Source organism: Cibotium barometz, chromosome 1, assembly GCF_041138505.1.
Source record: "Cibotium barometz isolate CiBa-2024 chromosome 1, ASM4113850v1, whole genome shotgun sequence".
Taxonomy (NCBI): Eukaryota; Viridiplantae; Streptophyta; class Polypodiopsida; order Cyatheales; family Cibotiaceae; genus Cibotium; species Cibotium barometz.
This window is the reverse complement of record NC_141046.1, coordinates 33,182,653-33,207,430: the sequence shown is the minus strand read 5'-3', so window position 1 is coordinate 33,207,430 and position 24,778 is coordinate 33,182,653. Positions and strand designations below refer to the sequence as shown.

At 46.5% G+C, this 24,778-nt stretch overlaps 1 protein-coding gene across 1 annotated transcript in view; it reads left to right on the top strand.

Annotated features, from left to right (window-relative positions):
* LOC147641894 (protein transport protein SEC24 C-like) overlaps nucleotides 1–24,778 on the top strand; it is a 102,820-nt gene that overhangs the window by 62,269 nt on the left and 15,773 nt on the right. The window contains exons 2-12 of the mRNA XM_086800778.1: nucleotides 11,087–11,317; nucleotides 11,427–11,501; nucleotides 11,590–11,688; nucleotides 11,862–11,973; nucleotides 12,595–12,722; nucleotides 17,284–17,403; nucleotides 17,534–17,611; nucleotides 18,389–18,466; nucleotides 18,580–18,672; nucleotides 18,815–18,869; nucleotides 19,009–19,085. Coding sequence (XP_086656904.1) covers nucleotides 11,087–11,317; nucleotides 11,427–11,501; nucleotides 11,590–11,688; nucleotides 11,862–11,973; nucleotides 12,595–12,722; nucleotides 17,284–17,403; nucleotides 17,534–17,611; nucleotides 18,389–18,466; nucleotides 18,580–18,672; nucleotides 18,815–18,869; nucleotides 19,009–19,085 — 1,146 coding nt within the window. The remainder of the gene's footprint in view (nucleotides 1–11,086; nucleotides 11,318–11,426; nucleotides 11,502–11,589; nucleotides 11,689–11,861; nucleotides 11,974–12,594; nucleotides 12,723–17,283; nucleotides 17,404–17,533; nucleotides 17,612–18,388; nucleotides 18,467–18,579; nucleotides 18,673–18,814; nucleotides 18,870–19,008; nucleotides 19,086–24,778) is intronic.

Sequence of the window (24,778 nt, the reverse complement as noted above, 5' to 3'; positions counted from 1 at the left end):
TCAATTCCAAAAGTATGAAAGGCTGAGTACAACCAAAATCAGCCAAGAGATTACACCTGTATGTCCAATCTGACGGCCCACAATACCTCTTAGCACAGAGGATTCACGCACACAGATCTGTGTCTCAAAGCAACACACTGTGCCTCCCTCTGATCAGCCAAGACCACTAAGCAGGGCAGCCATGAGCATACATCTGGCATAACTCAAGCACATGATTCAACATCTCAGCTCATACATACATGAACTGTTCAACCTCTGTCTCCACCCTTGTCAATCTGCCATACCTCTCCTCTCACAAGGGGCCAGATAGCTCAAATCTGCAACAGACATAAAGCAGTAGAAAGAGAGATAGCTGAACAAATGCAAAGCTTACCAAAATCAGCCCGTGTATCTGCACTGGAGGAAGTAACGGTACCAATCTGTACTTGCAGGCACTTGATTCCACAACCCTGCTTCACACGTGTGTATGTACTTGTCTGTACCCTCCTCCTTGCATCCACCTCAGTGCTGTACCTGTTTGTACAATCTTGAAAAACAGCACTGTACCAGTATGTACTTGTTGGTACCTGTCCGTACAAGACTGTACGGGCTGTACCTGCAGTAACCAGTAGTAGCCCGCCTGCTGTCTGGATGCTGGTCGCCTGCGCCGCCTGCAACAGATGATGCCCAGCACCTGTACTTGCTGTTGTACAGCAGACACCACCTGTACTTGACTGTACGGCCACCTGTCAGCAGTTGTACAGGTGACTGTACCTGCTGTACGACCTCTGTCAGAGCCCACAGCCTCTGTACCTCCTCTGGCTGTCTGCGCCGCCTGCACCCACTGAAGAAACTGCTGCAGAATACAGCAGCCGCACTGTACTTGCAGTCGTACAGTGCTGTACGGACTGCACACGTGGAGTGTACGACTGAATCTGTAGAGGAAAACAGCAGCAGCACAGAATTCAGCAGTCGACTTACTCCCCTCTGCTTTTCCACGCTTCCCCACAACTCCTTTTGCTCCACGTTTTCCAAAAGCTAGAGAGAGAGAGAGGAGAGAGAAGCACACACTCCAAAAGTGGAGTTGCCCCCTCTCCATAATAATCCTAGGGCCCCCCACTTTAATTGTTATTAAAGTTCCCTAGGGGCCACTAAGGCCTAGGGGCAACTTTAATAAAACATTAAAATTCTAATGTTCTAGTTCCCCCCTTCACACCTAGGGATGTCCACACATCATTAACTCTGTACGGGCACCCCCCATGTGAATCATTCAATATTCTGACTTTGCAACCACCATGCCCACACTTGTGCTGTTCCATTTTCACAGGGCCATGACATACCCCCCTCTTGAAAAATGGCAAGCGTCCTTGATTGCATTCTGGTGATACAACAAAATATCCAAAGTGAAATATACAATATGGCAAGATCAGCGTCCCAATCTCTCTAAGCCATGTACATGTAACATCATTCACTGCAAAACAATGGCGTAGTAATAGTCCAAGTTGTATACCACTGTGAACCATACATATCCACAAAATTCCATGTGACTAGTACGCATATATCATAGAAGTCCCATAAACAGATGTACTGTCAGCCATCAGTACCTTCGGGTGAGATAAAAATTGCACCAAGCGACCTCTAGATGTCATCTGCGCCTGTCTGTATCAAGGGAGTGGAGGTGCTACCCCCCTCTTGAGCATGAGGTAATGCTCTAGACCCATGCTTTGCTGAACCTGAACGAGCCACAAAAAGAGCCGGCTCTAACTCAAAGGCATCGAGATAAAGCTGCAAAACCTGAGGTGAATCTGTTAAGTCACCTTCCTCCATCCACTTCGCATCCATCGGTGAATAGTTCTTGAACTTCACAAGATAGCGACGGGAAACTTTACCTCGTACCTTCCTTTCTTTATGTGCAAGTTTCTGCTCTGGAATCAGAACCTCATCAAGTTCCTCAACTTCCGGCTGAGCCTTATCTGATACATCCTTAGGCACATCCCCACGGAAAGGTCTAAGAAGACTCACGTGAAAAGCATTGCGAATCCTCCAGTGATCTGGTAACTTCAAACGATAGGTTACCTCACCAATCTTTTCCAAAACTTGAAAAGGCCCATAATATCGCATGCTCAATTTAGGGAATAAGCGCTCTTTACCCTTCATCTTCTTGAGTCTAGCCTTTTCAAAGCGCAAAAGAACCCAATCACCCAATGCAAACTGTAAATCACGTCTGTGACGGTGTGCGGCTTTCTTTTGCTTCTGCTGAGTTTTCTGGAGGGCCAACTTAACTCTGCGATAAGCTTCATCCAGACTCTCCACATACTGATCAGCCTCAAAGATCTTATCCTTTGTATGCAAAATGGGTGGTACCTTCTTCCCTCCTTCCACAATCTCAAAAGGCGCCTTGCGTGTTGAGGTATGTACAGTGTTGTTATATGCAAACTCCACCAAAGGAAGATACTTTTCCCATTGTTGCTTGTGCTCTGACACATAACACTTGAGAAGATCCAACACTGTAGAGTTAGCCTCTTCTGACTGACCATCTGTCTGTGGATGAAATGACGATGAAAACTTGAGAGTTGTACCCATGTTGTCAAACAACCCTCTCCAGAACAAACTCGTCATCCATGGATCACGGTCACTAATGATAGACGTAGGCAAGCCATGATACTTGAAGATGTTCACCATGAACAACTTCACCATATGATCCACTTTGATCGTCTTACGCACGGGAATGAAATGAGCCTGCTTACTGAACCTGCATATGATAGTCCAGATGCCATCATTTCCCGTTTGTGTCCGTGGAAGGTCAAATATAAAATCCATGGCAATGCTCTCCCAAGGTCTATCTGGAATAGGTAAAGGCTGTAATAACCCTGGTGTCTTCTGACGGTCAAACTTTACCTTCTGACATACGATGCATTGCCTCACAAAGGCATCAACATCTCTTCTTAAGGTTGGCCAATAAAAGAAAGTCTCCACTGCTTTAATTGTGGCGTCAATACCCCTATGACCAGCATACGGTGGAGCATGACTTTCAATCATAACCTTGAGTCGCAATGGCCTGGTAACACAGTCTGCCATGCATCAATAAAAACCCATCTCTGAGAGAGTAGTGCTCATGCCGCTGACCCTCAGACATCTGATCATACAACCTTTCAAAGTTCTCATCATGGGCATACTGCTCTTTCATTTCATCAAGCTCATGATGATAAGCAAGTGAAACTACAGAGACCTATGGCTTGCGTGACAAAGCATCTGCCACTACATTCTTTTTGCCTTCCACATGCACAATCTGGAAGTGAAACATTGACAAAAAGTTTGCCCAACGCATATGCTTCTCTGAAAGCTTAGTTTGCGTGAGGAAATAACGCAAGGTCTGATGATCTGTTTGCACAGTGAAATCAGCCCCAAGCAAGTAGTGTTTCCATGTAGAAAGAGCGTGAATTACAGCCAACATCTCTTTCTCATAAACCTGTAAATGCTTCTCAGCATCTTGCAATATTCGACTCTCATAGGCTATGACATGTCCCTCTTGCATGAGAACTGCACCAATGCTACTTCCACATGCATCACACTGGACAACAAAAGCCTTTCGGAGGTCCGGTAACACCAATACTGGGTCCGAAGTAAGCTTTTCTTTGAGCTTTTTGAATGCTGTAATTTCCCGATCAGCCCATCTAAACGGAGTTGCCTTCTTTGTCAAGGCATGAAGAGGCGAAGCAATTTCAGCAAAGTGCCGTATGTACCGCCTGTAATAGGAACACAATCCTAGAAAATTGCGTACATCATGCACGGTCCTCAAAGCTGGCCAATTAAGTATTGCTTCCACCTTTGCTGGATCCATACAGACTCCATGCGCAGACACAATATGCCCCAAGAAATGTATCTCTTGCAAGAAAAACTCACTCTTCTTGCCATTAACAACCAGCCTATGGTTTCTGAGTTTTTCAAACACAATGGCCAAATGCCTTCTATGCTCTTCCTGAGTTTGTGAATGCACAATCATATCATCAAAGAATGTGCCCACAAACTCTCTATGAGGCCTGAAAATCCTGTCCATCATTCTGTTAAATGTGGCAGGCACATTTGTCAAACCAAAGGGCATAACCAAGAACTCATACAACCCAAACGTGGTTCGGAATGCTGTCTTATGTACATCCTCGGGTCTAATGCGTATCTGATGATACCCGCTTTTCAAGTCAATACGACTAAAAACTGTGGAGCCCTGTAAGCGTTCGAAGATGTCATCGATCCTCGCTATGGGGAATCGATTCTTGATGGTATTCTTGTTCAGCCCTGTAATCAATACACATGCGCCAAGAACCATCCTTCTTCTGCACTAAGAGCACAAGTGAGCAAAAGGGTGATGAGCTAGGCTGAATCAACCCTTTATTTAAAAGCTCCTGCACCTGACTCATAATCTCTTCCTGCTGGGCTGCACTAACACGGTACGGCGGTCTATTCGGTGGAGTACTACAAGGAATCAGATCAATGGCATGATCTTCTGGCCTCTCAGGAGGAAGTTCTCCTGGCAATGACTCGGAAAAACAATCTTGAAACCCACATAAGAAATTAGTCCTATCCTTATCTAACATTGACAAATTAGACTTAGACTCATCATCTTGTGCATCCTTTACATAAATCAAGTACGCGGAAAGATGCTTTTTTATTACTGATGAAATCGCTGAAGCGGATACAATAGGAACAGATTCCCCTTTGAGTTTTACATCCAATACATGTTCTTTCCCTCTATGAGAGTGATTTTCCTATTGTAAGTATCCACCACCGCATGTACCCTGTGGCACCATGGCATCCCCAACAAAACATCACAGCCATCAAGTGGCATGATAAAGAACTCTTCGCTGTCCACATAACCCCGCAAATGAAGCCGAAGCTTCCCAATGATAGGAGTAACGGGTTCTGCATACCCTGGACAAGCCATATTTGCCTCATGTAACGGCCCCATCTCCTCTGCGCGAATCCCCAATCGGCCAGCCAAATCTGGTGAAATGAAGTTGGCTCTAGCACCTGTGTCAAAGAAGATCAAGGCATTCTGATCTCTCACTTTGCCCCATGCCCTGCACGACTCTGTTGCTTCACCACCTGGCTGTTCCCCCACAAGATCAGGAACTAAGCCTGCAGAAGGTTTTGGTTTCTTTGACTTGGGCTCTCCTTTATTGTCAGAGTCCTTTTGGGACTTTCTTTTGGGACAATTGAATGACATATGCCCCTCTTCAGTATAGTAAAAACACTTATGAGCATCTCTCAAAGCCCGTCTTTCCTCAGAAGTCCTCTTGGGCATTGGCAACTTGTTATACTTTGTCTCTGAAGACCCTCGGTGGCTGTCCATAGAAGGAACTCTGAGAGTTTGCACCATAAGCATGCTGCATGTTCGGAAACTGGCCAAAAGATGGTTCCTGTGGGATGGCACCACTATGACCCTGTGGAAGATTCTTAGAATGAACCTTCTTCTTTTTCTCGGGCTCTGTGCGGTATCTCATAAATTCAGCAAATCTCTCACTATGTGTGAGCTGCATAAATACATCCATAACACTAGCCAAGCGATCTTTGAACCGAGCATCATCATCCTCTTTACCATGTACATCCTCTGGCTGTGTTACATCCTCATAAGGCTCAGCATCTGCAGCCTGTTCTCCTGCTTGAATATCCTCAGATACATCTTTGTCAGGAGAAGTCTCTTGCTCTTCCTCTTCATGATAGAAGTACTCATCTTGAGTTATGCCAGATGTATGCTCATGGCTGCCCTGCTTAGTGGTCTTGGCTGATGAGAGGGAGGCACAGTGTGTTGCTTTGAGACACACATCTGTGTGCGTGAATCCTCTGTGCTAAGAGGTATTGTGGGCCGTCAGATTGGACATACAGGTGTAATCTCTTGGCTGATTTTGGTTGTACTCATCCTTTCATACTTTTGGAATTGAATAAAGAAATACCGCAAGGGGCGCCAAGCTTTGGGGCCAACAGGTGTCGCTTTGTTTTTAGATTTGGGCACTCTAGCCCCAATCTTTTCTGTTTTCATATCTAGACTACAAGTGGACGGGTGACTGCTAGTCTACCGCACTCTGGTTTCTGTCAGAGGCCGGTTTCAACGTTCCGTTGCCGGGACCAATCATCAACTTTCTGAAGGGGGTGAGCTCGTGGTTGCCTCGAAGAAAGCCATTGCTGAAAATTCAGCAAACATGTCTAATACAGACACATGATTCAACATCTCAGCTCATACATACATGTACTGTTCAACCTCTGTCTCCACCCTTGTCAATCTGCCATACCTCTCCTCTCACAAGGGGCCAGATAGCTCAAATCTGCAACAGACATAAAGCAGTAGAAAGAGCTATAGATGAACAGATGCAGAGCTTACCAAAATCAGCCCGTGTATCTGCATTGGAGGAAGTAACGGTACCAATCTGTACTTGCAGGCACTTGATTCCACAACCCTGCTTCACACGTGTGTATGTACTTGTCTGCACCCTCCTCCTTGTATCCACCTCAGTGCTGTACCTGTTTGTACAGTCTTGAAGAACAGCACTGTACCAGTATGTACTTGTTGGTACCTGTCCGTACAAGACTGTACGGGCTGTACCTACAGTAACCAGTAGTAGCCCGCCTGTTGTCTGGATGCTGGTCGCCTGCGCCGCCTGCAACAGATGATGCCCAGCACCTGTACTTGCTGTTGTACAGCAGACACCACCTGTACTTGACTATACGGCCACCTTTCTCAGCAGTTGTACAGGTGACTGTACCTGCTGTACGACCTCTGTCAGAGCCCACAGCCTCTGTACCTCCTCTGGTTGTCTGCGCCGCCTGCACCCACTGAAGAAACTGCTGCAGAATACAGCAGCCGCACTGTACTTGCAGTCGTACAGTGCTGTACGGACTGCACACGTGGAGTGTACGACTGAATTTGCAGAGGAAAACAGCAGCAGCACAGAATTCAGCAGTCGACCTACTCCCCTCTGCTTTTCCACGCTTCCCCGCAACTCCTTTTGCTCCACGTTTTCCAAAAGCTAGAGAGAGAGAGAGGAGAGAGAAGCACACACTCCAAAAGTGGAGTTGCCCCCTCTCCATAATAATCCTAGGGCCCCCCCACTTTAATTGTTATTAAAGTTCCCTAGGGGCCACTAAGGCCTAGGGGCAACTTTAATAAAACATTAAAATTCTAATGTTCAAGTTCCCCCCTTCACACCTAGGGATGTCCACACATCATTAACTCTGTCCGGGCACCCCCCATGTGAATCATTCAATATTCTGACTCTGCAACCACCATGCCCACACTTGTGCTGTTCCATTTTCACAGAGCCATGACATCTACGGTGCTACACGCACGCAAGACTAGCTTCGAGGTTTGGGGAAGCTTGGAGCTAGGCAGGCTGATTGGCGAGCTGAGTCAGGGATAGACTAACGGGCGAGCGCCCAAGTGTGGACGCCCGATGACCGGCCAAGAGCCTATAAAAGGGTGGGCAAGGTTAGTCATTAGTCATATAGAGAGTCTCGCGAGTTTGTGAGAGCTCTATGGTCTTGGAGCTTGGATCTAGTGCAGACGTGCACCTGCTTTATGCACTGAGGCCGCTGCTTTATGCAGCCGAGGCCGGCAGCAGTCTCGAGGCCCGCGAGGGTAGCTTCGTGGCAGTATGGGACGTCACGTGGTAGAGGCTGGTCGGTACGGCAACCTAGTTAGCTCAGCTCGTGACTCGGTGGGGACAGCCAAGTCTATGGGCTTGCCCACGGCTATCATGGTTGGGAGGTGAGTCAGGCCTGCACCCCCTTGTTGTTTGTTTGTTTGTTTGCAGGTTTCGAGTCTCAAACCGGGAGCGTTCTACGAGGAGATCCTTGGGGATTTGACACGGAGAGAGAGAGAGAGAGAGAGAGGAGATCTGAAACTTCTTTGACAGGGTAGGTGGAGGAGCATCAATAGTTGGAGAGAAAGAAAGAAAGATATATTATGCATGTGCTAAAGACCCAATGGGCCTATGAGACCAAAGTGACAATAATGTCCATGGCATATCTTATCATGGAACGGAAAATAAAATGAAACAAATCAAGACTCTATTGCTGGAGTGATACAAAACTGTCCATGGAAATCTCATCATGGAATACCAGGAGCATGAAACACGAAACATGAGAGGAGCATCAGCCCCCAATAGATGGCATATCACTCTCCAAAATATCAAGCATGGATGAGTATGTAACATGTGGAAGCTCTGAGAGTCTTCTTTCAGCCCTAAACACTCCTGGAGACATGCTGATGCAAAAACGTAGATATGGAGAGAGAGTAGAGAGAGAGAGAGAGATGCTGGAAATTCAGTATATTCATATAGTACAAAAAGGGTACTCTGCTACAGCCCTAGGCTGTCTTCATAAAAGGGTGATAAACACCAAAATTCTGGTCCCTACTTGAACCCTAAGGGACTCAATCCCTAAAGGACTAAATGAGTTCATCAATGGGCATGCACGCCTATTTATAGGCTATTGGATTTTCTTGGAGTGCTGGCCGACCAGCAGTCGGCCAGCCGCGTGGTCATAAATGCGTGAATTTGGAGCATTTGCAGCCGCCTTGCCCCTCTGGTACAGCCGACATCATCTTTATGCAGCCGACAGCACCAAGTCATGTAGCCGACAGAGTATCCACGTCCTTCTCCAAGTCCAACCTTGGCCCAAAACTGTAATATGCTCCTAAACTCTGATCTTTTTTTGGCTGCCCCTGCTGGACTAGCTGAGGAACTTGTCCATGGGCATATATATGTGCACATGACATCCCCCTCTGCTAAACTTGATTGCTAAACTTGATGATGGGATTCCAACCTGCTCTTGGATGACTGTCATCATCCCATTCTTTTTCCCGAAGTCCCTCTGTCATCCATCCATCCCTGGCAACCCTTTTCTCCGAAAGCCCAGCCCGGTCTCCAAACTACTCTGTCACAGACTAAGATCTATGCATCTGTTTCCATCTAGTCCATAATCCATTCCTGCCGTGACTCTGAACACTATCTTGGTCTTCATTCCTGAGAAATGAGTCTGGCACTCTCACATCACCCCTTGGGGGGTAATCCTCCCTTGTACCGTTGCCCGAGAACCTATCTGGCTCACACGACTGCCATCCCCTCTGGCTCTGTGGAACACCACCAACAAACCTCCTGGGAGCTCTTCCCGATTCTGTGCTCCTATCCGTGTACTTTCCTGTACCTTGGACCTGTACACTATCATATGGGACCGAATTAGTGTTTAGCTTTGCTGAGCCTGATGCTTTGATAACAATGTAACATGCGGAAGCTCTGAGAGTCTTCTTTCAGCCCTAAACACTCCTGGAGAGATGGTGATGCAAAAACGCAGATATGGAGAGAGAGTAGAGAGAGAGAGATATGCTGGAAATTCAGTATATTCATATAGTACAAAAAGAGTACTCTGCTACAGCCCTAGGCTGTCTTCACAAAAGGGTGATAAACACCAAAATTCTGGTCCCTACTTGGACCCTAAGGGACTCAATCCCTAAAGGACTGAATGAGTTCATCAATGGGCACACGCCTATTTATAGGCTATTGGATTTTCTTGGAGTGCTGGCCGACCAGCAGTCTGACTGGTCATAATGCCTGAATCTGGAGCGCCTGCAGCCGCCTTGCCCCTCTGGTACAGCCAACAACATCTGTATGCAGCCGACAGCACCAAGTCATGCAGCCGACAGAGTATCCAAGTCCTTCTCCAAGTCCAACCTTGGCCCAAAACTGTAATATGCTCCTAAACTCTGGTCTTTTTCTGGCTGCCCCTGCTGGACTAGCTGAGGAACTTGTCCATGGGCATATGTGCACATGAAAGAGTATGACCGAGAGGTCTCCCTCAGCCACGTTACGTGGATAGGTAGCTTGAGAGTCGATGGCGATGGAGTATGTCTTGGATCAGGAGGCGATCGTGGCCTATGTTTTGGGGGCTGGGGGTGTTGGGCACATTGGACCGGTCCGATGTAACTCCTCTCGGGCAAGATGGAGGTGGGTCCATGAAATCCACTATGTGCGTGTCCTCATCCTCTTGGGTCTGGAAGAAGTTGGTGATGGTTGGCTGACGCGGGAGGGGTTGGGGTGGCTGTTATGTCCACGACAAGTGCACACTAGTGTGGGGTCAGGTTGGAGGCAAGACACGGGCGTCTAGTGGGGAGATATCCCTAACGTGGGAAGAGGTTATAAGTGGAGGCATAGTAATAAGTAATTATAGGGTTAAAAGCTTATAGAAGCACTGGGGCTAATTATAAAGCCTAGTGGCCTACCTAGGCTCATAAGTTATTATGATCGTCTGGTCTGACATTGTTGAGCATGGCCCATCGGGGATGTTCACCGTGACGACACCTCTAGGGTGCCAAGTCTTACTGGGGGGAGCTTCTCCAAGGATGTAGCTATGGCCTCCAGCTCGGGGGAGAGTGTAGAGGTTTCTATGGCTGGGAGGTGAGCCTTAAGCCTCGCTCCTACGTGGTTTCTAGTGAGATTGTTCTAGGGCTAGGTCTAGGGTGACCTTATATTGGTATTAGAGCCTTGTTCTGACGTGAACAAAAGTGTGGATGCAGTCAGGTTGTGGGCATGGCTAGGAAGCCATGAGTCTTCGAGGGAAGGGGAGAAGGTAAACGGACTGCTATCTTCTGTGCAGGAGTCGCAAGGGAGACCCGGATGGTGGCGGAGGTGTGGCTGTGCCATGGTCGTATGTGGCTGGCTGCAGGTGCTACAGGGGACTTTCGGGTGGCAGTTGCAAGGAGATGGCACAATGCAGTGGTACTGTGCAGGGTTTGTCTCTTGCAAATTATCTTGTGCAGTGATGTATCTTTCAGTTGTTTTGTGCATTGTGGCTATTACATTTTAAGTGTTGACGCGCGACGCGTGTATTATTCATGAGACGGTGCCCAAGGATGTTCACACCTAGCTGGTGTAGTTTCACTTGCGGATAAGCACAAGTAGTCCACAATTAATGAAACAAGCTGTGCCCTAGGCATGACTTTAGGTAGGGGGCTTGTCCGATGGTAATGTGTTTGTGCATGCGTGCATGTATGTCTTCTCTTGTGTATGCAAATGACTTTGTCTCCTCTCTGCTTGATCAATCAATTTTACCTTGTCTACAGGTTCAAAGGCCCCAAACTATACCTGGCATGCCAGCACAAACAGTGGCACCCTTGCCACCTCCACCTATGAGTCAGTATCTTGCACAAGGTACCTCTCAGTCAGGCTCACCTTCAGCAACATCAGCAGCAGGCTCATCACGTATTGATCCGACTCAGATCCCTCGTCCCCAAACAAGCCCCACCGTGACCAGTTTTGAGACTAGGGCAAATAGTCAGGCTGCACTGCCTCCGGTATGCTTCTTCTGTGTGCACATGGAAGCATAAAAGCTGTTTTTTTCTTACAAGCTTTAGTAATAAGAAGAGGTTCCATGCTTATACATGTCTTTTTCTTTCTGGTAAGTCTGCGACAAGTAACTTTATTGTGAGAGATATGGGAAACTGCAGCCCACGGTACATGAGATGCACACTTAATCAGGTATAAATCTCAAATAGATATGCACATCATACATGCTATTTTTGGTGAGTGAACTGGTGGAACATATAGTAACTACTGTGGTGATTAGATTCCTTGTTCAGGAGATTTATTGGCAAATTCTAGCATGCCGTTGGCTCTCATGGTGCAGCCTTTAGCCTTACCTCATCCCTTGGAGGAGCCCATTCAGGTACAGTTTGGGTTCTTCTCTTAATCTTTACAATCATGTGTTTGACCATTATTTTGCTCATGCTTCATCCATGATGTTGAGATTCGGTACAAAATGTCCGGCAGGGTCTGTATGGCTTAAGCTTTTTAAAAGATATAGGATGCTTACCTTTGATGAAAATGCTGAGTTTGCAGGTAGTAGACTTTGGAGAAAGTGGGCCTGTTCGGTGTACGAGATGCAAAGCGTATGTTAATCCTTTCATGAAGTTCATTGACCAGGGGCACCACTTTAAGTGCAACTTTTGTGGTATGTTTATTGGCTTTTTTCTTATGACTGTTTACCTTCAGATAAAAACTGTACCCTTAGTATAGCTGACTGTGGCAGTCTAGTTTCTAAATATGCGCATTTTATATTATGACAACTTGCAGGCGTGTAGCAAATTGCAGAGAACATGAAGCACCCAGTGATGTGGATGTTAGAATTAAGCTGAATGTTACCATTTGTCATTAAGATCTAGTATGGCTGGCATTAGAGGATGTGCACGCTAAGATAATCCATTGCTCTTGTTTTTCACTTGTATTCTAGGATTTTTTCAGCCTTAGGAAGACCATGTAATGACCTACACACTTGCACACATGCATGCACTGCAAATCAAGAGATTGCAACATAACAAGACCACTTACATTCATGTCAAGTTACACTGTAGGGTCCGTAGGTGGCAAGGGCATGCTCGATGACTGTCATTGTACCCTGAGCGCGTATGAATACCATCACAAAACATTCAAATATGCATCAAATGCATGATGAAATGCTTGAGAAGATAAGATAAACATTTTTGTAGATTATTAAATTGGAAGCCATAATGAAGATTTCTGCTTATTGAAAGGTGCTGGCATGTCTGAGTTTGTCAAATGTGTTTAACTACAGGTCAGACGAATGACACGCCTCGTGACTACCACTGCAACTTAGGACCTGATAACAGGAGGCGTGATGTTGACAGCAGGCCAGAGCTTTCTAGAGGCACAGTTGAGTTTGTGGCTACAAAGGAGTTTTTGGTAAGTGTTAATATGGGTTTATTAATTTGTTGGACGTAACCATATTAGTAAACGAGGTGATTGTGTTACAGACTTATATGTGCAATTTTGTAAAACATTGCCAGAGCTTTACTTGTGGCAAACCGATTGGTAGGATATTCTACGTAGCATGGAGTCCTTGGTAGGTTTGCTCTGGTTTGTTACAGTCTTGAGTGCCTCTCTACTACCATAGCCTGATAGCCGTTTTGATGCATATGATACATCACAGAAACGTGTCTGTGCATGTTGGCTTGCCCTAATGATCTCTTTGGAGAAATATGAACATGTCAGAATTTGGCAGTTCATGGAGTTGTCGCAACAGGCAGCCTTCGTATTATTGGAGGTGAATCAGCATGAGGAGGCCAGTGCCAAACATACAGGCAACCACATTTCGAAAAGGGGTTGAGAATGCAGGCTTACGTAAAGATGTTGAGGCAACCTCCCAATGGGTAGAGGTTGTAAAGAAACACCCCAATTAACACAAATGCAATCATGACAGCTACGCTCGATGAAGAGAGAGTAGGGCACTTAAGGTGTGCATTACAGGGCTGCGCAGGGACCTTTATTAGGGAAGATGGGGTACAGCTATGCCGAATATAACAGTTGGGTGCTGGTAAAGATATAAGTAGAGAGAGGACACTTCTTCTGGAGTTTTAAGGATGCTCAATCCCGTTAGGCCTTCTTACAAAAAAGGGCTGCTCTAAGGAGCACAAAGGTTATCATTGGAGATGACCTCTCACTGCTGCAGGTAGAGCAAAGGAATACAGGTAATGCAGGCACACAATGTCACGTGCATCACAGCACTTGGATGCCACATGGACATACATCACCGACAAGTGCAAGCCCCTGAGACCGAAAACCAGGTGGATTCATTGTGAGCCCTTGTCCAGGGACGAGTTGCCGGTGTACTGCCTAGGGTTAGTGAGTGTTGTGCACGTCCCGCACACAAGGCAGTGTGATGCCTGTCAGATGCACACTTGTAACCCTCATGTATGATATAAAGTGCACCAGTCCCAGGCACTTGTTAATAGGCCATTGGTCGGGAGCCCGTCAGTCAGTGAGGTCAAGCATGTTACCTCGGTGTGTGTGAACCCTTGGGAAAGATACTAGCAACACCAGGTTATTGGGGGACATGGAGGAAGTGGCTTTGGGCAGCCCTTTGGGCCACTCCAAATGGGGGCCATGGATGGGAAAAGGACAAGATTTGAAGGTGCCCACTCGTGGCATACCTTTTTAGGTGATTTTCAGCCCCCCGACTTGTCCAAAACGGGTGGGCCTGCTTCTCCTGCAGTTGGCCAGCAGCATCACCCCTATATATGCATGCGTATCAGCCCATAGAGCCTCATCTCATCATCTCATATCTATCTGAGGTTGAAGACCCTGTTGGATGTAGAATTCAGCCATTAATGCATGCTGCCAGAGGTCAAGAACAGTCCCAAAATCAGCGTAGAGGAAAACACAGGTCACCCATTTGTGTGAGCAAAACGCACAACAGATTGCTGTCCAGCAGGAGTTCTCCTTAGTGACCAGCATTCAGCCCAACCGTACGTCATTTATGGTCAGTATCTTGGGAAGTCCTTCGCAATAGAACCAAATATTTTTGTGAAGTGTTCTGTGCTATTCAAGTATAAAGGTTCCATTTAGCTTCCATCTGTAACATTGGTATCAAAGCTTTGACCTTGGATCACCCATGCAGGGTAGGCAATTCTGTTTTCTCTTGTGTGGATGGAGTACTTTCACTCTAGGGCAACCTCTAAGTAGTGATCCCACACACATAGTGGATGGTTTACTTGCGTTCTAGGAAAACCCTAAACGCTCCCATGATGGGCAAGCAAGAGGAGATAAGAGAGATTGAGTCTAGTGCATCTGGCAAAGATCTGTCCTTGACATCGACTGCTAGTCTAATGATATTTATAAAACATGATTAAAGAGTTAATACTGAAAGTTAAGACAATAGAGCAGAAAGCTGAGTGTCGGTGCATTGGGACATGGGCGATTCATATATAGGGCCCGAAGAGAAGGTACAAGTGAAGAGTCATATCCCGAATGCAGGGGTGTGGCTCTTGTTCAAAGAGTTAAGACTTTTGAGTGAATAGGTGTCGTTATGGTGAAGGGTCATAAGACATGTCTCTTCATAATAACCGTTGCAAAATAGGACAACCTTTGAATAGTGTCTCTTCACTAATAATCAGGATGAGGTTGTAATTAAGAGATTAGTCACAAATCGGGACACTTCCTCCCACTTAAAATAAGATTTAGGGTTGTATAAGTGATTGCTATTGGTGAAAGAACCCTTGCAACGATTCTGGGTATTGTTGAAGGTCTTCATTGCTTCGCCAAGTTGAATCCGAGTCATCTAAATCTTTCCATTGTACCAAGAACTCTGTAATAATCTTTTGTCGAGTTGCTTTTTGTCGAACATCAAGAATCTATTCTAGAATCAAAATCATGTGTTCATCTTCAATCTGTGGAATAGAAGTTGTAACATCTTGTAAAGGTGAATCTCCTTGAATACACTTTTTAATCCACGATAAGTGAAAAGTTGGATGAATTTTTGTTCATGAAGGTGGTAAATCCAACTTATAACTCAAGGGAGAATTCTTCTTAATAATTCGAAGAGGACCATAGTAAGGTGGTTGTGACTTTGGAAAATTTGATTTCATTGTCTTGAGCAACAAAGAAATGAACCATAACACCTTCTTGAAATTTGTCATATTGGCGATGTCTATTAGCTGTTCGTTGATACTATTCTTGAACTTGAATCATCTGATCTCAAACTTGAAGAATAATGTCTTGCTCTTCTTTTTTTTTTTTCCGGAAAAAAGATCCTTCAATTAGTTAAAGAAAAAGCAGCTGCAAAGGCTAAGTACAACCACGAAGGGCCAGATACAGACTCACCATTGATGATGAAATCCAGATCTTGATTCTTGATGTTGCTAGTTTATTTATGCCAATTGGTCAGTGACTCAGTTGGGTGCCCACTGTAATTGGGTCACCTAGATTCTTTAGTTTTAGCTTGTAAAACATGTTTTAATGTGTAAATGATGCATGTTTAATATTGTTTTGCAGGGAAGGCAACGTATTTTTAACATATTATAAACCTGTATATAATTTTTGAGGCCTGTATCCCCCCTTTTTGTATGAAACGTTTTTGAAACTTCTGGAAAATGAATGAAACATTTAACGTTTATGAAACACGTTTCATGAAACGCCTGGCAACTATGATGTCGATGCTGAGCCTGTCCCTACCCCGGATCCCTGTCAGGCCTCTCTCTTGCTCCTCTTGAGGTAACTGCCTATGTGCAATCCAATGTCCGAGAGACTTGGTTGGTCCCCATGCTCAAGGCGCCACAAGATATATGCAGTCGGGCCCCTAGCATATGGCCACTGGGTAAACGGATCACGGGGTTCCAGACCAAAGGTTGCCGAAGTTGCTTCTCTAAGGCCATTGGAGCAATCTGTTTGAGGACTGGCGTGAGATGATCCCAAGCACAAAGTAGATTGGCTGTGAATCTTTCCTCAAAGGCAAGGCTAAAACCACGGGCTCGCATCTCTGTGAAGATCCATCTAGTACTCTGCAGCCATTGGCCTCCAAGGCTTGGAGTGCGGGCTGAAATCCGGGCCACAAGGAAATCCTTCCAAGGCTCACTATCGGGTAGGAGTCCTCTGACAATCAACTTGCCGAGCAGGGCACGACTTTGTATAGCGGGATCGATGAGGCCAAGCCCCCCTTTGCCACGTGGCTGAATGATCACTCTCCAGGTCACGTTGGCCCCGGCTGGCCTCCTATCACTTCCGGCCCACAAGAAGAAGCTCATCCTTTTTCCATCACTTGTGTGTACAATTATTAACCCCTTTCCCCAATTCTGAATGGCACCCACTCTCCGCAACCATGGCCTTCCTAGAATAAGAGGATAGGCTCCCAATCCTACTGGCATGACATGACAGTTGACCCATTGGAGAGGGAGGCTGCAAATGGGGAAGCTCCAGCCATACCTGTACTTGTTGTGCCGACACTGTCATTCTACTTGCTATTAGGGTTGAATTTTGGCCATACTTTTGTACATGGCGGTACTGGCATTATGGCATATGCATAATCTGTACTTGCTGTACTCTTATATGTACTTGCAAGTATTCATTTGAAGGCCTGTGTGTGTGTGGGGATAATCAGTACCCACAACAGGTAGGAGTACCAAGCAATGTGGGATTTTGTATCTTCTGGTAAATCATGGTATTTTGAAGCTTGTGGATTTGTATGTGGATAATCTGGTCATCTCAAGCTGGGAGAAGAAAGGCCCTAATAGCTTGTACATGATAAATTTTCTCATTGGGTAATAAAATGCTCCAAGAAGGGGAAGTGAAAGGAGGAGGGGGTGGGGGGGCATTTTGGGCCCCAGTGTGATTTTGACATTTTTAAAGCTTTTATGGTTATGTGGGTATTAGTCAAGTGCCTGTGTTTTCCCCTTTGAGAAACCCGGAACCAGTTACAGAAGGAGGGAGGGATTTGAAACCAGTCTATTAATATGTTTTGCCTTTTTGACAGGTTCGGCCTCCGATGTTTCCAGTGTTCTTTTTCCTCATAGATGTATCCATGAATGCAGTAGCAACAGGAGCTACAGCAGCCGCTTGTAGTGCAGTGCAGAGGGCCCTTGGAGACCTTCCTGTATGGAAATGCCCTCCCTTACTAGCTCCATTTTTACCTCTTGATTTATTTAGGCTGCTGGAGTGCTAGGGAGGTTGTCCATGTGATCTTCATTGATATCTGTGTGATAATTAAAATCTTTTTGTTTCAGGATGGTCCACAGGTGAAAGTTGGGATTGCGACGTTCGACAATACATTACACTTTTACAACCTCAGTCAAGCTCAACAGGTGCTTGTAGCCCATTTATCATCTGCCTTGTCTGTATGTGCTTTTTTGAAAAATTCAGGGACCTCATGATTTTCCTATTTCCAACGGTTCTTGTTCACCTTCTGGGTATATGCAGTGTCATGGTATCAGGCATGCCCCATTCTTTGCTACGTTTAACGTTAAGTCTAGTTAGAATGTCTCCGCGTTTTCATAGGCTGTTGTAATACTCTTATTTTTTGGAATGTACTGCCTTTAGCTCCACTTTGCTGCTGCTAGTTCCACAGCAAGAAATTATAACAAAAAACACTTCTCAAAGGGTTGTGCACCACGAAGTATCATTTAGCATGGTGGACCTTGCCACACAACACCATGTGGCAAACAAATGCAAGTATCAAGAAAAAATTGTGCCACGTGACATGATGTAGGCCCTGCTACGTGGCATGGTTGGGTATGCCACATAGGCATGGCAGTGCTTGCTGGTGGGGTGCCTGTCACATTGCATCACATGGAATTATGGGATGTGATTTTGCTTCAGAGGTGACGATTTCAGCGACAATCTGCTTTAGCTGTGTTTGTTGTCTCTCCATTTGGATCTTTTTCCATGTTTCTGAGCCCTCACAGATCATGAGATACTTCATGTTTTTGAGTGTGGAACTATAAATGTTGGCAAATATATGTGGTGAGGATGACCACAAGAAGCAAAGTAGCATAGCAAAGTGAAACCGATGTAAATTACTGTCAAGACTGTTTCCGGTAGTCAATGAACTGCTGAGCAAAGTACCTTCTGTTTATTGACAGCCATCTATGCTAGTGGTGCCTGATGTTCAAGATGTTTATACTCCTCTTCAATCAGGGCTAACTGTACCGGTCATTGAGGTATGTGATTCTAAATATGCTCCAGTTTTTTATTTCACATGGGCAGCCTGCTACCAGATACATCTGGAAAGAGATGGATTTTGTCATTCAAATCTGATATCAAGAGGTGGCAGTATCGTGAGCAGTTGGAACAGCTTCTTGAAAACATTCCGAGCATGTTCCAGGGAACTATGATTCCGGACTCAGCTTGTGGTGCTGCTATCAAGGTAATTATCTTCAACATCATGAGAGGCAGACAGACTTGTTTATTGGATATCAAATGCGGCTCTATTTCTTATCTAATATGGTCATTGTGAATTTATAGGTTGGCGGTCCTACTAAGGGTTCTTATTTTGTTTGCTGGTACAGGGAGCTGCTCTTGCAATAAAGTCTAATGGAGGAAAATTACTTGTGTTTCAGTCAGGTTTGTAAACTGACCATGCGCATTAAATTCTTGTATGCTTTCTATGAAAAAGTATGATCTGATGTACCTTTGGTCCAAGACTTTCTGCTCCCATTTTTCAATTTGAGTTGACATTACATGTTTGGATACTGTCTTTCAGGCTTGCCTTCCATTGGGTTTGCGGCTCTCACTGCAAGAGATTTTGATGGAAAAAAAGGTCCTACTCCTGGGGAGAAGGTATGCAATATTTAAAGAATTGCTTTCAAAAAACTGAGTGCATGTGTGTGTGAGAACCTTTGGATGTGTTACTTTTGTGATGGTTGGCAATAGCTGAGGCCCCTCCTTTACTGGCTGCAGGCTCGCCGCCTCTTTCTCTGCTTGCACATTGCCGGCCAGTGTGTGTGCCCACCTCCACTCTGGACCTTTGTTTTCCGGGCAGGCTTGTGCTTCCTGTTGCCTTCCTCTGCCTGTCTCAGCCTACACTGCCTTTCTCAGTCTGCTCCCTTCTTTGTGCCAGAGCCCCACCTCCTCCCTGCATGTGTTTCTCCTCCTTGTTTCTTGCCCCCATTTTGTATTCATCTAATCATATCCGTCCTTTCCTTGTTCCTTGTACTCTTTGTCAGCTCTCTCCTGTGCCCTTTTCACGTACCATTTTTGCATCAGCATGACTCTTCTTTCCCCCTTATATGATCTCTTGCTTCACATAGGCTTTTTCTTAACAATACTTGAGTTTCTTCGTTCTAACCTTTAATGAGGACCGCATGGTAAAACCTACAACTAGAAATCTTCCCCCCCCTTCCCCGCTATCTGTACAGCCCCTCTTCCTGCACTTGAGCCCGTCTCTCTCTCCCCCACCTTCGTGCACACTGCTCCGTGTTACTACATCTGCTCCCCTTCTCTCTTTTTTAAAATCCTTCCATTAGTTACCAAAAATACAGCCAAAAGGGCTAAGTACATGACCGAATCTCAATCAAGGGAGACAAGAAAAACAATTGGGGATAGAGAAGGGCTCTTCCTTGTTGGCTGGCCGCTCTAGAAGGAAGGCTCTCTCATACAATTGGAGGGGGGGCAGCCAAACAGGTAGCATGTAATGCCAAGTAACCTTGCTATCTCTGACCTTGAGGAAAGGACCGCTGCTCCAAATCCGCAGAAAAATCTCTCGGCTCTTCCGCATATGCTGAGAGCCGCCTCGTAGCTTCTCCCACTTGCCACAGAGGGTGCGTATTACCTCTGTCCATATGCCCTGGATGGACTTATTGGGTGGCGTGGTAGTGCCCTTGTCACATGCACCATTCACTGAGGTGTGGTGTGACACACTGGTTCATCAACAGTGCTATACTTGACACATAAATTTGTACCTTTTTTAGGAATATTTGCCGTATGCGGTGACCCCATTGTGAGCCCCAGTCAGGCAAAGTCAGTTTCCCAACCTTAGATGTCAGGGTCAATCCCTTAACCCACTTGAGTCCCTTAACCCAGTTGGAGAACAAGCATTTAGGTCATCTTAGGATTATGGCAAGTTTAGTCAGTTCATTAGGTGCATACATAAAGCTTACAAGAATATGTAAGCTTAGGTCCATGGGCCAGCCCATGGGACAATCATTGCATGGGTTTATGGGCCAGCCCCTATTCCAAGTCGGCAGACTTTGTGGCCAGCATAAGCAACATAGAGTAGCAGTCGACCAACATAGGCAACACAGATCAGCAGTTGGCACAAATATACTCCTTCAAGAGCTAATGGAGCAAAACACGTTACTCAGGCTATAGCTACAAGCAGAAAAAGAAGCAGAAGAAAAAAAAGAACAGCCTAAACAGGAGTTTACAAAGCAGGGTTGCCAAATTTTTCGGCACATGCTTCTTCTCATGGAGCAACAAAGAAGAAGGGAACTTGATGAGGCACGACATATAGAAGACGCCAAACGCAAGGAGGCTGAAGATCGATGCTAGGCATCGTTGGAATACCAACGTAAGCTAGATTGGGAAGCCATGTAACTGAAGCATCAGCAATTGCTAGCAACCGTACAGGCCAATCTTATGGCAACTCTTCCCAAAATGGCACCTGGTCCTAGTACCTCATCCACTCCATCAACCACTATCATACGGGCTAGCCAAATTTCAGTAAGATGGTAAGTGTGATCTTTTTGCAGTTACACAGTTTATTCACCAATTTGTTGCATATTTTCCTTTAGCTTAAGTTTCAGATCCACAAGACAAAGTCGGCAACATTGGTCAGGTCTCCATACAGACCTAACCACAGGCATGACCTATTATATATGGGAGACTTTTGTGTCGGACTTCAAAGCAAGATTCCGTCCACCCTGGTACGTGACCAATTTGGAGGATGAGTTTACAAACTCTCCCAGAATGTGTCACCCATGTTGACCTATTCTAAAGAGATGATGCTGAACGAAGGTAAGCCTAAGCAAATCTTGTTCAGTCCCAAACCCTAGCAATAGCAGCAACAATCTTCATCCCAGCATGGTAAGGGTACTCAGAACAGTAAAGACAGTAAGGACAAAAAGTCTCAGAGCACCTCAGGCACCAAGAAAACCACAGAGGCCAAGCCTAAAAAGACGCTTGATGAGAAGACTAAGGAGGGCATTACTGGAGGTTATCTCCAGCCAGAGGAGCAAAAGCGATCCCAGACAGAGAATCTTTGTTTTTTCTGTCATCAAGTAGGCCATGGTAAGAAGGATTGCACTAGGTTGTAGGCTTATAAAGCCACCAAAGCATCCTCCTCTATAGTAGCCGCTGTTGAAGCTACATCCACCCCTCCATCTTCAAACACGAATGCTGTACAACTATTACCCTCTTTGAATCTACTATCCCAAGCGGTATTTGATGATAAGCAAGAGGGAGATGCTGAAGAGCAGAAGAAAGCTCTCATCCGTTCTTATGGCACAGCAAAGGGAGAGTAGTTAACTGTCCTATAGACATGGGCGGCTCTGAGGATGCCATCTCGACGCAGTTGGCTACAAAGATGAGCTGCAGATTAGTGTCTCATAATTTAGTAATGGACGGGTTTACACTTGGACTCAGCACACATATCACTCATAAAGCTCAACAATTTGAGTTTAGTGTTCAAAAGGTCACGTTCAAGCAAGATGTCATTGTTTCACCACGTGGTCGCCCTAGACCTTTTCTCGTGTGTTTACACTTTCGGGTTGTTCTTTCTTTTTCGTAAGTATGGGTATCTTTTGGTCTTCGTACCTCTAGGAGGATTCCATGGCAGCCATTGCATCATCCCCGATTGAGGCTGCCGTCCATTGCCTTTCCTTCTTAGAATCGGACCTCCAGCTCCTTGCTTTGACAATCGCATCCTTGGAGGCCTCCATCTTGGTTTGCAAGATTGTGGGTAGCTGCCCGGCACATGGACAGCTCAGGGACCTTTCGAAAGATCACTGATATTCATCCTTTGGGTGCGTGGATACTATGAGGTTGAGTTTGATTCGTTTGCAACATTGGACAGAGTCATGTAGTTGAGTCTCGTTGCACTGTGTATGGCCGAGGTCTTCTGTGCGAGGTGGCAGCAAGGCTTCGACCCATTGTCCGATCCTCTGGCTGGCGTCTTAGGCTTTCCCGTGAGAGTTTGCTTTCTTGATCTCAGGAAGGAGTACCTTCCACTCCTAGTGATAGGTGGTGTTATTAGGAGACTGATTGAATCCCCCCCCCCCCCCCCCCCAAAAAAAAAAAAAAACCGCTGCTTCTGTTCTAGCTCGGACGATCGGGATTCTAGCTGTTCGTATATGTATAGCCTCTCCAAATTCGGTTCCTCGTGTTTATCACTTGCCTCCGGGGAGCTCCTATTCTGTAGAGAGTTGAGTACTTTGGCCTCCGAGGCCAATGCTTCATTTGTCAGCAGATGGGACACCTTGCTAGAGCTTGTCCTTGCCGTAAGGCCAAGAGGGCACCTCCTCCTCCGGTCCCAATTGAGATCCTTATCAAGGGGGAGGAGGGCCTAGCCTCGGGGGATCTTGGTGGAAGAGAGTGGTAGACTGCTGGTCCGAGGAGGAACCAGCGTCAGAGTTCCAGAACAGAGTGGCGCCGCTAGGCGTGCTAGCTTGGCGGGCCACATTAGGATACAGTTTTGTCAGAGAACAATTACGAGCACTTATCTTGACACCCCCCTTAGCTTCGAGGAACGCACAATCGGCCCCTCCTTTCTGGAGACTGTTGCCTTGTCACGATCTTGCTATGGGCATCTAGATTCGGGTGAGGCCCTCTGACCCTTTAGAGCCTTCGGCGGGTGTGACCTCACAACACCACCGCCCCCGCCCCCGTCCCCACCATCGCAGGCGAAACCTTCTTTCTTCGACCTGCTCCCCTTGAGCCCGCTCCCATCTTCTTCTCCGGCTTCAACCCCCCCCCCCCCCCCCCCCCCCCCCTCCGCAGCTGCCTCTGCCCCGACTTCCTTGAAAAACCCCGCACCCCCCTTTTCTGCCTGGCCAGAGCACTCCCGGCGCCCAATGGCGGCGCCTAACCCAGAGAGGAGGCAGCATTAGTTCGCCTTGCCGGAGCACTCCCGTTGCCCGGTGGCTACACCTGACCCGGAGAGGAGGAACGAGGCATGCTAGTTCGGTTTGTCGCGGGATCCACCATTTCACGGAGCCAATAGCAATGACCATCACTACCTCTCGGGTGCGTGCTCTCCCTCTAGAGTCACTTGGCGTTCCTCTGGTGTTGCATCACTCGAGGCCTTCCACCCCAGAGCTCCTTCGCCGTGAGTGCAGCATCGGAGATGGATTGGAGAACGGAATTTGTGTCTGCCGATATCCATGGGCAAGCCATAGAGCTCTCACATCATTTGCACGATCTGCGTATCACTGACATGCTCACTTACTTCTGGCCATTGGCATGGATGGAAATGGATGGCTTTGGCCACAGAGACCCGAGAGGGGAGATGGTGTCCTCTAGCTTGAAGGTGCTCCTCTTTGTGTTTCTTCGTGTTTTAGTGGCAGTACCTCTTCCTCCCTCCTACAGATACCTTCATTGTGATAGGTGGAGCCCAGAGTATGCATATTCCAAGGCTTGGACAGAATGGCTACACATGGAGGGCAGTACTTGTGCCCATCCGGTGCGGCTTTGCCCGAGGATACATAGTGCTTACTCTGTGCCCAAACCCATGCCCAAGACTCCTCGAGTGGAGGGTAGTTCTGACAGTTCGTCTCCCACTGATTTTAGTTATGTGGATTGTCCCATGGAACATTTAGGGTTTGAGAGGTTTGCAATGCTTTCAGAAGCGAGGGGTTCTTAGAGAGGAGCTTAGTTCCATCGAGGAGTGGAGGGTGGAGTACAGATACCATGCTAGAGCCTCCTTTTGGACCTAGGCGGGAGACAGGGTCACCAAAGATTTCTTTGAGATAGTAGCCCCACACAGGCGGAGGGATGGTATCCGTAGGTTGCGAGGCATGCCATTGCCATAGATTTCTTCCGTTCTCTCCGCGTGGATGCTGTCACATGCGCGTATGCTCTGTCTCTTCTTTGAGCCCTTGAAGAGCACTTGAAGAGCACATGAACTGGCCGACTTGTTGTCGACTAGTTCCTTGGACCAAAAAATCCCACTTGTTGCCGACGTCATCTGTCAAACACTCATTTGCTCGCCGATGGAGGTCTTGGTACACCAAGTACCTTCCACGCTTTAACTAGCTGTTGACGCTCTAGAATCTAGTCTTTTTCTTGTTGCAATTCAGGGATTAGCACTAGGATTAGCATGTCCATGTGCATGCACATGACATCCCCTTCTGCTAAACATGATGACGGGATTCCAACTGATGACTGTCATCATCCTTTTGTCTCCTCATGAACTCCCATACGGTCATCCTTCCCTTCCGGCAACCTTTTCACTGAAAACCTTTCCCTGGGTTTGACTCCACTCCAAATTTGATGAAGATTTGTGCATTTGTTCCACTTTGTCTCTTTTCCTTCTTGCC